The 14,785-nt window shown below is 41.5% G+C and overlaps 1 protein-coding gene across 2 annotated transcripts in view; it reads right to left on the reverse strand.

The window, feature by feature from the left end:
* Positions 1-6,565: 6,565 nt before the first annotated feature.
* Positions 6,566-14,785, reverse strand: part of MICU2 (mitochondrial calcium uptake 2) — a 141,979-nt gene continuing 133,759 nt past the window's right edge. For both annotated transcript variants that reach the window (XM_065830893.2, XM_071804176.1), the window contains 4 exons: positions 14,040-14,211; positions 13,697-13,805; positions 9,902-10,059; positions 6,566-9,620 (listed from right to left, as the gene is read on the reverse strand). In XM_065830893.2, coding sequence (XP_065686965.1) covers positions 9,516-9,620; positions 9,902-10,059; positions 13,697-13,805; positions 14,040-14,211 — 544 coding nt within the window. In that variant the 3' untranslated portion in view covers positions 6,566-9,515. The remainder of the gene's footprint in view (positions 9,621-9,901; positions 10,060-13,696; positions 13,806-14,039; positions 14,212-14,785) is intronic.

The raw sequence follows: 14,785 nt of genomic DNA on the forward strand, positions 1-14,785 counted from the left end.
TATGGGCACATCTGACAGGTAACAGTCCTAAATTCATTTGATATTGAAATGCTCTCAGATAAACTCAGGAAGCTGGGGGCTGTACTGGGTTTGAATGGCAAGATTTTGGTAGCTGCTGGGGGGATGGAGGGTGGGCTTGGGAGGGGGGCAGGGATACAGGGGTGGTTTCTGTGAGAAGCTGCCAGAAGCTTCCCCGATGTCTGACAGGACCAGCCAGCCTGCTCCAGGACAGACTTGCTGCTGGCCAAGGCCCAGCACATCAATGACAGTGGTAGCACCTCTGGGGTGACATCTAAGAAGTGGGAAAACCTGCTATGGAACAGCATGGGAGAATGGAGTGAGAACATGAGATAAACACCAGGTCAGTGAAGGAGGAAGGCAGGAGGTGCTCCAGGCACCAGAGCAGAGATTCCCCTGCAGCCCGTGGTGCAGACCATGGTGAGGCCACCTGTCCCCTGCAGCCCATGGAAGTCCCATGGTGGAACAGATTTCCACCTGCAGCCCAGGGAGGACCCCACACCAGAGCGGGTGGATGCCCAAAGGAGGCTGTGACCCCGTGGAAAGCCCATGCTGGAATAGGCTCCTGGCAGGATGTGGCCCTTTGGAGAGAGGAGCCCAGGCTGGAGCAGGTTTTCTAGCAGGACTTGTGGCCCTGTGGGGAACCCATGCTGGAGAAGTTCATGAAGAACTGCAGCCCATGGGAAGGACTACCAATGGAGAAGCTCATGGAGGACTGTCTCATGTGGGAGAGACCCCGCGCAGGAGCACAGGAAGAGTGTGAGGAGGAAGGAGCAGCAGAGACAACATACAATGAACTGACCACAAGCCCCATTCCCCATCCCCCTGTGTCGCTTGGTAGAAGGAGGTAGAGAATTTGGGAGTAAAGTTAAGCTTGGAAAAAAGGAAAGGGTGGGGGAAGGTGTTTGAAGATTTGGTTTTATTTCTCATCATCCTACTCTGATTTTGATTGGTAATAAATTAAATTAATTTTCCCCAAGTTGAGTCTATTTTGCCTGTGACAGTAATTGGTGAGTGGTCTCTCCCTGTCCTTATATTTTCTTTCCCTTGTCCAGCTGAGGAGGGGATTCACAGAGACGCTTTGAATGGGCACCTGGTGTCCAGCCAAGGTCAACCCACCACAGAGGCTGGGGGATGGAATTTTGCATCCCATACAAAGTAATTCAGTAATAAACTTGGGATGGTTGTCTGATGCAGTGACAACAATAACTACCTGGGATAGCCAAAACCAGCATGCAGCTAAAGGGACTGCCAATTTAATGGAAAATACTTCTGAGGTGTTCAATTGAACAGTATCTCTGGCTATTTATTGTACCAAGTATAACTGCTGGCAACTGAAACAGTGAAGGGGTCATTAGATGCTTTTTGTAAGGAGTTAATTCCTTTCTCATGGGCAATGTATTACAGCAGAGACAGCCTATGTCCGGAGGGTCACCAGATGAGTGGTGCCAATTTTTTTATTGGGACTGGAATGGATCATCAATGATGGGGTGGTGGCTTGGGGACTTATTAAAGTAGGGGCACAAGCAGTGGGATGTAAAAACTCTCATTAGCCCACTGAAAGTTGTAGGTACGGGGCTGTGGGAACCTGATTTACAAGGGGAATGTGTACATATAGTATGACTTCAAGACTAAACAACCACTGTTGGAAGTAAACAGCCTCACAGTACATATGTTCTGTACCACCTCCTGAACCCTGTGTAGCACCGTGGGGATCACCACACATTGGTGGGAAGGAGGCAGAGTGGGAACTCCAGTGGTACCTGGTAATGGTGAGGGTTGTATGTGTGAAGCCCCACTGCTGGTGGCAGTGTGGGAGGGTAACACAAGAAGAGTGTTTGTTTGGGAAGAGTCTGAGTGGAGAAAGGACAGTACAAGGGCAGTGAAAATGTGGGTCCAGAAATAGAAAAAATGGGGAAAGGTAAGAACAACAGAGGGACATCTTCTGATGGCAGGAGTGTGAATGCCTCCATGCTGTAAGCATGCTGACCTGCAGACACAAACCAACTAGGACACTGGGGGAACCCCCTTGGTCAGCCCTGCTGGACACCCCTATCGGCTCTGCCTAAATAACAAAGTGTGGGAGGGTGGAGTGTGGGGGGGTCGGCTTGCACCCTGATACACAGCAGCGAGGAGGCAAGAGGGGTAGGATTGTAATGGAGCACCATTGGGTGTCGTCTGAAAGTTTTAAGAATGAAAATTAGTTTTAGAATTGTGTGTGCTTTTAACCATTTAATTGCTGTGTTAGTTACTTAGTAGTGTATTCAGTGAATAAACATGGTACTCTAAAGCCTGCAACTGAAAGGGAAGGGAGCTGGACCAGGGAAGTAAAGCTACAAGCACCTTTTACCAAGCTTGTACTGCGTGTGTGGCTGTTACTGTGCACGGATGCTTTTCTCATCCCGGTTCCCACCAAATTTCATAACAAAATCCCATGACCCTTCATGATAAACACAAATCCTAACATGAAGACCCAGAAACACAGCCAGGAATAAGAACAGGTTTAACTAGCAAAGGATTCACCATGCTAGGGAAGACACGAGGTGATCCAACATGTCCCTCCCTGTACCAGCCACACTTGCTGATGCAGACCCTGGCGTCACCCACAGAGGTATTGGCAGGGCCATGTGCGTGTCAGCAGGACCTGCTTTTGGCATGTGTCAGTACTGAGCTGCAGGAACAGCCACTGCGTGTGGTTTGGAAGGGGTCTGATGCCGGCAAAGCTGGGAGCTGTGACATGGCCGCATTTCTGTTCTGGGTCAGACAGATGCCTTGGGTAGGAGAGGAAGCCAGTGATAGCTGCACAGACCTAGGACAGGATGAATGACTTTTGACCACCTATTGTCCAGTATCATTTCTGTGCAATGCTTCCATACTAACAGGAATTGAAGTGAAACTGAATTAGACAAGGACAATAGCAAGGTTGTGAGGTGGCAGAGAAGCACTGCTTGTCCCAGACAGTCCCCCCACCTGAGTTACGCTGCATGAGGAACCCCTTGGCACAGCTGGCAGGAACTAACATCTTCCACTTCTCAGAGCCATGTGGGATGTCTCTGCAAGGACTGCTAGAGCAGAAACCAGCCCCTTGAACAGAAGCCAAGCAGAACAGAAGGAAACTCTACTAGAAATCACCGAGTGCCTCTTTGGCTTCAGACAGCCATGCTGCAGCTGCTGCACACTCAGCTGCTTCAGATGTGGGAAGCAGAAGTGATGATACTTGGAGCAGACTCTGGGAAGCTGAACAGCACCTGAGGCTGTTGTGTTGTAGGAATGGCTGCTCATCTCACTTGCATCTGATCCCATAACTGTCAAATAGCTAAAAAAAAAGTTGTCCCCATTCCATTTACACACTTTACACCTCTGTTTCTGGCTGCCCACCTGCTTTAGCCACAAAAAGAACTCCACAAGAGAAGTGAAACATTTCCCCTTGCAGACTCAGCACCAGTTGGGGTCTATCGCACAGTCCTCCAGATGTTTGTTCATTTATTTGCAATAAATAGTTCATGCAGGTTGGCAGGAACAGGTGGCAAAATTCACTGCACTGTAAATCACTGTATCTTCCCTTTCAACTTTCTTAAATTAAAAATACAGCTACCAACATTTGCTATGCTTTTGGAAAGGTTTCTTACAGCAAGACACTGCAAACACTACAGTTTTTCAGAATTTATCTCTGTACTATTTAGACCTCATAATTTACAATAAATTAATCCCCATTTTGCTTCTGTATTTGTTTCCTCTTAAGAGTTACTCATCTTAAATGCTGGGAACCAACAAACCTGAGGAAGAAGCATCCCAACCAACAGCCTCTTAGATGCAGAGTGATGCAAAATGATAATTTGTCTCATTAGGAACCTTATTGCTTGCTCCTGGTAATATCAGACTGAGCCATTTTTTTGAGGCTTCTTGTTTCTGCTATATGCATAAAACCAACCAAGATTGTATAAGTATTTGTTCTTCACATTCTAGAACAGCTCATGTAGCCTTGTATACAGCAGCTGTGAGTGATTATTTGCCCTTGTTTGTGTTAGGTCAAACTTCTAAACTGTGAGGACACACTTTTGCTCAACCAGCATCTTGGAAAATTTGGATTCAGCCATATCGATTCATCCCTTTCTTTCCTAGTGTCCTTTTGTTCAGTGATATTAAAGTCTCCTAAATTATCTTTTATTGTAATAGCATTTAAAAGAGCTTTGTTTCTTTTAACTTTAGGACCCATCATTTAATTAGTCTTGTTTTCTTTCGAACTCCCCTTTTCTAAAGATGAGTGGCAGAGCATCACATTTTGGTATCCTATCTTTTCAACTGTGAATATAATTATCTGTCCTATGACTCAGCTACCATTGCTCTAGGAATTACCTTGTGTGCATTATTTAACAGAGGCACACAATGTTTTTAGTAAAGTTCACTCATTCTAATCGTATCAATTACAGAGTAGATTAAAACAGAGTAAGATGCCACATAATTTAAAAAAAACCCCACCCTGTATCCTGAACAAAAGAAGAGAAATTTAGAACACTATATTGCCAAATCTTAAAACCAGATGGCTTTTGGGGGCTGATTTAATATTACCATAGGGTAATATTAAAATTGACAAATGTTCCCTAAAGCAGCGGACCAGAGGCACAACAGTCCTGTAGCTCTTCCTCTTCTGCAGGAAATTACTCACTGTGTGGTTCCAATTTCAAAATCTACTTCCGTAATGCTCGAATTTGTAGAAGTTTTAAAACGGCTCCTTTCTAAGAGTTTTCACCCTTCACATAAAATAGCACTTCAATTTAACAAAAAATGTCCAAATGCAAGTACTTGTATTCAGGGACCATTAAAGACTATGGAGAAAGGTGGCATCCACAAAGCAAAAGCTGAGTTTAGTGAAGCTCAACATGGAGAAAGACCATGTCCTCCTCCAGAGGATGTTTCAGAGCAGTTTGATGGTGTCCCAAATCATGAGAAAAAAATAATCTATCATCTCTACTACAGAATATCCCATTGTCCCAGATTTTCAAATCTGTGTCTGAAATGTGGCCAACATAAACCCAGGACGGCGAGCAGAGCTCTGCATTGGGGCACTCCAGTTAATGAGCTGAAAACATTATTAACTAAGCCAATACAAGCCTAATGGGAAATCTGTCTCTGCATATGCTGCATGATTTTTATATTATTGAACCAACTAAGGAATTGTTTAATCAACAAAGCCAGCAGGAAACCCTCAAATAGCAGGCAAGAGAAGAGACATGCGCTTGTTTGCTGATTAATTTTGTGCATGTTCACTCCTCAATAGGGGGTGTCAACATCTACCACTTTCATCTTTGTGCTTCCCTCAGGACCAGCTGCATCACAGGACCTGTTGCTTGGCCAACTTGGATCTCACTAACAATGGCCACAACATCATTTGGACACATATTTTCTGTTCAGGACTGAAGCAGTTTCCTGACCCAGCATTGACTGTTTTATAGGAAAGATTAAAACTCATGCCTGCACTCTCCCATGAGTACTCTTCAAGGAGAAGAAAACTCTTTTTAAATTCTGATGTACATTTATTGATCCAGTTCTATGCTTAAGTCAAAGTGTGGCCAATATGCCTGAATTTTTAAATACTTCCTCTACATACCTGGGTTTGTTCCCACTCCAGTCATGTATTGGGCAGTGATCCTTTGTTGTTATACACACTGGACATGTGAAGCACCACGAAAACATAACCCATGGCCTGGCTTGTTTATCTTACTGTCTTATCTCTGCTTTCTAGATAACCCAACTGTAACCTATGAACTCCTCAGAGCCAAGAAATGGTCTGATTTCTATACCTAAAATTCCACACGAGCTCTGAAACACCTTGCAGTCTAGACACAAAACATTTATAATTATTTAAAGTACAAAAACCTCACGTACTCTCCAGCAAAAGCTTGAAATTAAGAATTAACATATTGGTCCCCCCTTTTAATACCTGGTTCCACAGACAAGCCAACACACCCTGATGATACCCGAGTTCAGATCAGGCGCCGCAATGTTTCCAGGCATCATCAGTGGCAACTTCTGAGCCCTGAAAGGAGACAACACACCACTGACGGAGAACATCAGAGATTTGCTTTTGACACAGCCATGTGTCAACTTTTATCAACATGTGTAACATTGTGATAAAACTTCTTTCAGTTCTTACATGCTAAATATGTACTCCTCATTGTTGCAGATTTTGGTTTTGGTTTCACCCTAGAGGGAGTTTTGCTTTTAGAAAGAGGCTTGCATAAATTAAGACACCAAAATTAATTTCTAGAAGCAACCAATGAGTTTCTCTTATTTCTAGTACATCATACTGTAGTTTTTCCTTTGCTTCTTTTTGAAATGAAGGACTTTAACATTTATCTTAAACTAAGCAAATGGAAAGAAATGTAAAAAGCGTTGTTATGGGGATACAACCAAAATTCTGTAAATGAATTACATGCTGTAGAAGACTTGTACTCATCCTTGTGTATCCTTTTGAAATACGTTACAGCAATTTTTGAGACTTCTGCAATGTATTCATCTTTATTTCACATAACATTCAGACACAATGTTGGAGATTTAAAAAATCTATTTTATTTGGTTGGCGTAAACTTTAACTAAATTGTGTTGAATAATGCTGATGGACAGGCTGAAAATACCACACAGCTACTAAAAGGAACTAAAACATGTAATGCTAAAACTAGGATGGTTTCCTTAAAAGACAAGGTCAATCTAAACACTGAAACAGCTCTTTCAACCTAAGATTATGAGAAATGAAAACATGAGAAATTATTTTAAGACTGTTTTGTAAAGCCTTTTGGTTAAGACAAACGAAAACAGACTATAAAATTAAACAGTCTGATTCTTCAAGCCTGAGGGACAAGTCTTCCCAGGCCTTCAGAGGAGTTCCTTCCTGGCTGTACTTTCAGGATAACTTCTTCTGCAAATGTTTCACAACTCCATTTTAACTCCTAATCTATACGAAGTTCACTTAAAAATAAGCATATCTGTTTTCTTTTTCCTCTGAACTCGACACCAAAGGTTTTGCTAAAAAATAAAACTTGAAATCTCAGTTTTAGTAACTTGCTGCCAAAAGCAGATACTGCTGATTGCACAAGCCCAGATACAATGAGCAATGAGGAATTAAACTTCTAGATACACTAAAGCTAAATGAATTGACTTTTTCAAAAGAAAACCAAACAGCTTGTAGGAACCAAGTCATTGGTAAATAAAAGAAACCACATAAGCAATACAAAACATCATAAACCTGTTAACGTTTCACAGAATAAAATGTTAAAGAATAAGCTCCATTGCAAAGTAAAAATTATTTGCCCAAATAGTAACAACACTAAGTAAAAGGCAGTTTTGCATTAAAGCCAGAGCCGGAACACAGCACACTTTGGGTGGAAACACACACTTTTGTGATACAGACATGTCTTGCTCGATTGTGCCCTTTACTATTTGGTGACGTGGAGCTGGCTGTGGTACTTTGATGCCAGTCCCACCGCCCCACGCGCGCTGCCATCAGCTCTTACTCACAGCTCTCATCACCAGAAGACACAAGCAACTTGCGAACACCCAAGGGACACCAGCTCTCTCATCTCCTGCTGCCCCAGAGCAGCGCATGAGTTCAGTTGTGGGGGGGAGGCTGAGGTGTTTACTGCATTTTATTTCATTCTGATGGTTTCCTGGGGAAGTAAAGGGATCCTTGGTGGTCACGGGTACCTGATCTTCTAGTCAGGGCTCAGGACACCCACATAGGCATGCTCTTGTTCTGGTGGGTGGCTCTAGGTGCATGTCCACAGATGACAACAATACAAGCATGATCTCTTTAACACAGTTTAAATTAAAGCTCCAAGTGAAGGCCATGGAGGGAATAGCTGCTTTGCTGGCTTCTCACTCTGTTTCCCCAGGAGAGCCCACCATGCTGAGGCTCGGGTGGGAGGACTCCTCCTCAGCACAAGCCAGCCTCTCATTCTCTGTCATCTTGGTGCTCCTTAGGTGGGATCTTTATGGTTTCCTAATGCAGTGTCTCCTGTCCCTCACCTGAGGGCTGCTGTGGTATCTATCATGGAAGGTTCCCCTCTTCTCAAGGCTTCCCTCACCCAAACCTCAAAGAAATAACACCACCTCCTGCTGAGCTTATATACTGCTTTGAGAATAACACAGGCAGTGTCATGCTTATAAGGGACGGATACTTCCTCAAAGAGTGGTGAGATTTCTTGGTTGTTTTTCCTGAGACATTTCCCAGTCCATCTTATGAGCCTGTTACCACAAACCTGTCTTGAAAGGCTAAGATTTCACCCCAGCCAAAACAGGTCAGACAACTGGCAGAGGGAAAGAGGACGAACTTTATAGATAAGAGGAAGAGCTTTATAGATAAGTCTATCTCTTATATATAGCAGCCAACCAGGAAGACTGATCTGGACCTGGGACTGTTGGCTCCCAAGGACACAAGAAAGAAAAAACATGTAATGCACACCTTTATATACACAGATGCACATTATGTTATAGCTAAAAATGTTCATCTATAATTGCTAAATGTTAATTTTGATTTGCTCCTTGGTTTATGGTTTAAGATCATATATCTAACTTTGTATTTTGGAGTAAAAACCATTTTATTTACTTTTTCATTGGACTCACTATTCCCCCAACACTTGCTTATTATAACCTTGAATTCCTGAGATACTGCAGCATTCCACATCACAGCCTTACACAACTCTAAGATAAAGAACTATTTGTTACACATACACCTTCTGCAATACAATTAAAGCAAAATAGTTATGACTCAAATTGTAGCTACTGCTATTTATGATACAATGAGGATTTTTGTTTCTCATTTATATGATTTGTTGAAGAGGTCTGAGAGACTCAACTACATTCATAGATCAATGGATAACTTTTCAAGCCTGTATCAACAGTCTCGTATTTCCAGTTTAACATTTTCATAATGAAGGTAGACAAACCAGACACCCACACAGGATCTGGTGGAATCATCCACCAGGAACTAGCACACGAACAGTTCAGAGTAATGAGGGCACGAACCATGCGAATTTTCCTTTTTGATCTAGGATAACTTGATTTGCATGGATTGTGCAAGTGGTTTTCCCTTTGGACCTCTGTCCTTGCCAGGGAAAGAGAACTGCTGTGTTAGTGGCTAACTGAGATGATGTGCACCCTTCCAAAAGGGGATGATATTGTGACATTCCTGCCAGTGACCACTATTAAAACTTGCATATCCTGCATGCTACAGCGCAGGGTCAGACTCCACAGAGGAGTAAACAACACTTCCCTAGAACAAGAGTACTTCTGGATGGACGTCAAAAGTGATAATAGTTCTGTAAACCAAACTGATTGCACGAGAATGATATAAAACTATTGCATTAGAATCAGGGTTATTTAAAGTTTAACTTCAGTTAAAAAAAAAATAAAAAGAGTATTTTTGATTCAGCTATTATGTAAACAGGACAGACAACCCCCCTCAAATAACAACACCTATAGCAAGAGAATAATGGACTGCTTTAAAAAGGACTTTTCCCAGTTTGCTTCCACACTTCTTTGGCTCCTTTAATGCTTTCTCTTTTCACGCACTTCCAGTAACCTTGAATGCCTTGCTGTTGTGGTACCTGTTAATAAAGTTAAACTATGTTTTAGTATTTACACAAAGACAACTCTTATTCACAGGCTGTGTAAATATGATACGTAATGCAGTGCTGCTGCTCCCATAGTTCACATGCATAACAACAAGTTCTTGCTGGCAGCACTCCTCCCAGATTCATAAGCAGTAAGGGATCTTCAGTTTAACATCTAACTTCTTTCTATGAATTATCTCTATTTGTTTTCTACAGGTGTTAACAACATAGTTGTGTCATCTCTGGTATTTTAAAAAAAAATGTGAGCTTGTTACCCTCAAACCTCGATGAATTCGGTTTCTCAGGACTCCAAGAAACTCTCCATGGCTGAGGCAGTCATCTCCATCTAGATCAAAAATCTTGAAGATGGTATCCAAAACATTATCTGAGAGCTCTTGTCCTGTTGCCACCTTCACTGCTCTCTTGAACTCAGCTAGTAAAGACATAATATTACATCATAGTTGAGTCTGAACTTGTAAAGAAATTGGAAAGCACATACATATCAGGATTCTGTACAGTTTACAATGTCTCATGGGTATCCTAGCTGGAGAATTTGGGATGTGTGAACTAGTAAACTTTTGGGAGGCTTCAGTTCATGCATACTTGAGCTTGCTTCATCTTTCATGACACAATCTTTATTAATTGTGTGATAAACTTTTGAAATGCACTAATTCTAAAGCAACAGTAAAAGCGGCAATTTTTGCTAAAAATAGCTGTATGCTGAATACTTACGTACTTCTGGCTGACACCTGTGCATATGATGGTAAGCATTTGCTTTACTTCGGTCTCATAAAAATACTACAATTTTATCTCTAATCAGTTTCAAGCCAATTCCTTCTGCAAGAAAACTCCTCTCACAGAACAGTATTTTACAATATGCTCCACCTCAAGCAACAATCTACTCAGCAACTCTGTAGAAACACAAACCTTCAAATATTCAATGCACTGTTTACAGCACATGGCTTTGTATACTGCTAGTTCTGTTTTTCAAAAAAGTACCTTCTCTTAAAGTATGATGGAAGAGTTTATAAGGATTTACGGCAGAAAAAGCTGTCGTACCTCTCTGGAGATTTATTTTCCTCTTCAGCTTTTCAGCCTTCTCTCTTTACACTACCATGTGCATTGTGGTAATATACCCACTTTTGGTGTAAAGAATTTGGAGTTTTGACTCAAGGAAGACAAGGAAATGTGTGAGGTTGCCATAAAACAGCAGATAGTAAGAGTGCAATCATTATTGTTTACTATAGCAAGCACAATCACAACACATGAATCAGATGAATCTTTGAAGGCATTGTGGAAATGTCGATTGCAAGGAGGGACTGGAGGTTATTAAAGTAGAGCAGTTCTGTAGATTATTACAGCAAATTGTCCAACTAAGTAATAAGTACAGTAATAATATGGTTCTGCTTTTGTAAACAAGTGCTGTTTATAAATAGTGCTATAAATATGATCAGTTCTGAAGTTTCCTAGAAGAGCACTCCTGACTTAGGTCTCATCTTTGCCTCTGAACAACTTTGGTATAAATGCAGCTGATTCATTTACAGTTGGTTTAAATATAATTAAGTTGAAAATCCTTCTGTAAACAGATATACCACAATCTGAAAAGGACATGAAATACAGGATGCTTAAAGTCTTAATTTTGTCCTTAAAAAGATGTTAACTGTTTCAGTTCTCAAAGCTAAATACAAATCCAGAGATGGCGCTGGAGAAAGATCTTCTAAAATAGTGGAGCATAGTAATCTTTAAACAAAGAAGGACCACCTTATCAGAGAGAAGAGATGAGCTGCTAATTTAGAACAAAAAAAGGCTACAATAAAAGGAAGGACTAACGGACTGTCTTATTTTTACATAAATATTCATATGTGTGTTAATACACACACGTCCACACATGCAAACAGCAAGACGAAGAACTCAGTGAGACTCAGGAAAGGATTAGGCATGTACACATGTAACATCCATGAGTTCCCCTGGGAGCTGACTGCTTTGCTTTCCATCACAGAATGTTCAGTGCATGAACAGAGGCACAACTGCCTGATGGTTATGAGTAAGTTTTTACAAGGAAACACTACCAGAGTCAACACCAACTGCTGGCCTCATCATCCTTTGGCACTTAAAAATGGGATACTTAACAGAGCTGAACTCTTGTATCCCACTTATGGCTATTTTTTCACCATTGATTTATCCTCCTTCCTCTCCACTCTTTGTGCACCTTGTGCAAATAAAATCTGTCTCCCCCTACCAGTAGAAATATGTCGTCAAACCAGAGAGAGGAGGGCCATGAACCCAGCTGGGAACTGGGGCATGTGATGGAAGAAGAGAAGCTGAGGGAGCTGGGGAGAACAGAACAGAAAAGGACAGCCTTCGACTACCTAAAAAGGATTAAAGAGCCATATTTTTCCCAAAGGTGCACGGAGATAAGACACAATTGCCATAAGTTGCAAGGGTTTGACATAGAAAAGTCATCACAATGAGAGTGGTTACGCACTAGAAGAGCCTCCTGGAGAGGCTGTGGATATGAAACTCTTCCTGAAGGCTGGACTAACTAGTGATGAAAGTCACAAGCTGTAAACCCTCCCAGTTTTGGCCTTCTTTGGTTGAAACCCCATCCAAACATTTATTTCTCAACAACACTGAATTATCTTCCCATCTTCTCACATCTCTCTCATCTTTTTCATGAGCCCATCAAATATTTATTTCAATGAATGTTAATGTCTCATCAAATTTCCTTAGGAACTTTTAATATTACTATTTTCAAATAACTTATGAGAGCTGTCCTTCAGCAACCTCAGGACTATAACAAAAAGCATTTGTACATCCATGAAACTTTTGTTGCATTGCTCCTGTCTCTAATATATGGGCAGGAAGCAGCTTCTCCAAATCTTTATTTTAAGAACAACTTTACCACAGTTTGTTTTTCATAGCCATGATTACGTAGCACTACATAAGCACATGGAGAAAGCAGCATGGAGGAATAAATAAAACACAGCAAGATGCTACAGACCCTGCAAAAGAAGAGATTTTGATTGTTTAATTTCTTTCAAAAACTAGTTTCACTAGGAGGAAAAGCTTTGTTACCTTGAACTGCTACTAAAGCATGTATTGTTTCAATAAATCCTTCCTAATCTAGACTTTAGATTGGACTGAGAGCAGCCCTTTGGAGAAGCACTTGGGGGTTCTGGTGGATGAAAGACTGGACATGAGCCAGCAATGTGCCCTTGCAGCCCAGAAGGCCAATCGCCTCTTGGGCTGCATCCAAAGCAGCATGGCCAGCAGGTTGAGGGAGCTGATTCTGCCCCTCTGCTCTGCTCTGGTGAGACCCCACCTGGAGTACTGTGTCCAGCTCTGGAGCCTCAGTACAGGAAAGACAGGGACTTGTTGGAAAGGGGCCAGAGAAGCCACAAAAATGATCAGAAGGATGGAACAGCTCTGCTATGAGGACAGGCTGAGAGAGTTGGTTTGTTCAGCCTGGATAAGAGAAGGTTCCGGGGAGACCTGATTGCGGTCTTTCAGTACTTAAAGGGGGCTTATAAGAAAGATGGAGAGAGACTTTTTACCAAGGACTGTAGTGACAGAACAAGGTTTAATGGTTTCAAACTGAGAGCAGATTTAGACTGGATATAAAGAAGAAACATTTCACAATGAGGGCAGTGAGGCACTGGAACAGGCTGCCCAGGGAAGCTGTGGATGCCCCATCCCTGGGAGTGTTCAAGGTCAGGCTGGATGTGGCTCTGAGCAATCTGATCCAGCGAAAGGTGTCCCTGCTCATGGCAGAGGGGTTGCACTAGATGATCTTTAAACGTCCCTCCCTAACCAAACTATTCCATGACTCTATGGGTTAGTCTGCCATGAACTGTCCAGCATATGATAACACATCAGAACTCACAAATAAAAACATTTTGGGAACTTCCTATTATTATTTTTTCATGAAATAGAATTAATTCAGAATAAAGAGCTGCATATTGGTTTTGGACTCCACAGTGCTACTTTGGGATCATTTATCTACATTAATTCCAAACCAAAAATGCATTATTTATTTTTAAAAAAATACATACAAAAGGTGCAGCACTTACCCCGTTTAACAGGACGATTGGCTACAGTAAACATCTGCATGGCAATAGAAAAGTCCTCCAGGTTATTTGTAAACTTGCAGAAAGTCTTGAATTCTTCCAAACTGATATTCTAGAGTACCACAGAATTCAGATGACACATAATCAATAATACATTCAAACCCCAGTAAATCTATTTAATTAAATCTGGTGGAACCTAGTGTTTAGGTGTGATTGCTTACTCATTGTCAATATGGGTACTTCTCAGTTGCCAAAAACACTAGTTACATTATTAGATACTCATATTCAAATGAAAACCTGTACATACCAACGAGGAAGGAAAACAAAGCATACTTTATGTACCAACCTCGCCAGTCTCAATTCTGTCTCTCACATTCTGCCAGTAAATTTCATTGTTTTCCTCATCAGTGAAGTACAGTAACCATTCTGCAAAGTCTTCTTTTCTCATGACGTTCAAACCCTTTGAAAACTTTATGAATTCCATTTCCTGGACTTCTGTTTGCAGATTTTCCATGAATCTAAGTGGAAACAGATATTATCCAACAGTTGATACTTGCATCACTGTATACCTACTACTACGTTAGGCACTAAATGCAGTAGACACTAACTCTCCATCACAGATACTATGGACGTCATTGTTTAAAATGTCACTGGCTTAATTTTACCTGTGTGTGCGATTTGTTTCCGTGGCTGCATTTCCACAATGACACCAGTAGGGTGCTCTCTAAGCCTGCACTGATTGCTGCTGCTAAGGAAATTTAAAGATACACTGGGCATCTAGTTTTTACTACTGTTTAAAAATGTGCAGATAATGAGATAAAATAACTGATAAGGCAGTATTATAACGAATGAATGAAAAAGGACATGGTAACTAAAGGCCTGACACACGATTTATGAAATTTCATATTAATAAGAGAGGAATTACGAGGTTGGAAAGTACCTAGAAGGATGAGGCCCTAATAATTGCAAAGGTGAAAGAGGAAACTTGAAATCACAACTGCATGAAAAGAAGACTAAAAGCCTCAAAGATTATAGCAGCAAAGAGAGGTTTGGCAAATCGGTTCTGTGCTCACCAGAGGGTGGATTAGAAAG

This window comes from Patagioenas fasciata, chromosome 1, assembly GCF_037038585.1.
Source record: "Patagioenas fasciata isolate bPatFas1 chromosome 1, bPatFas1.hap1, whole genome shotgun sequence".
In the NCBI taxonomy this organism is placed as follows: domain Eukaryota; kingdom Metazoa; phylum Chordata; class Aves; order Columbiformes; family Columbidae; genus Patagioenas; species Patagioenas fasciata.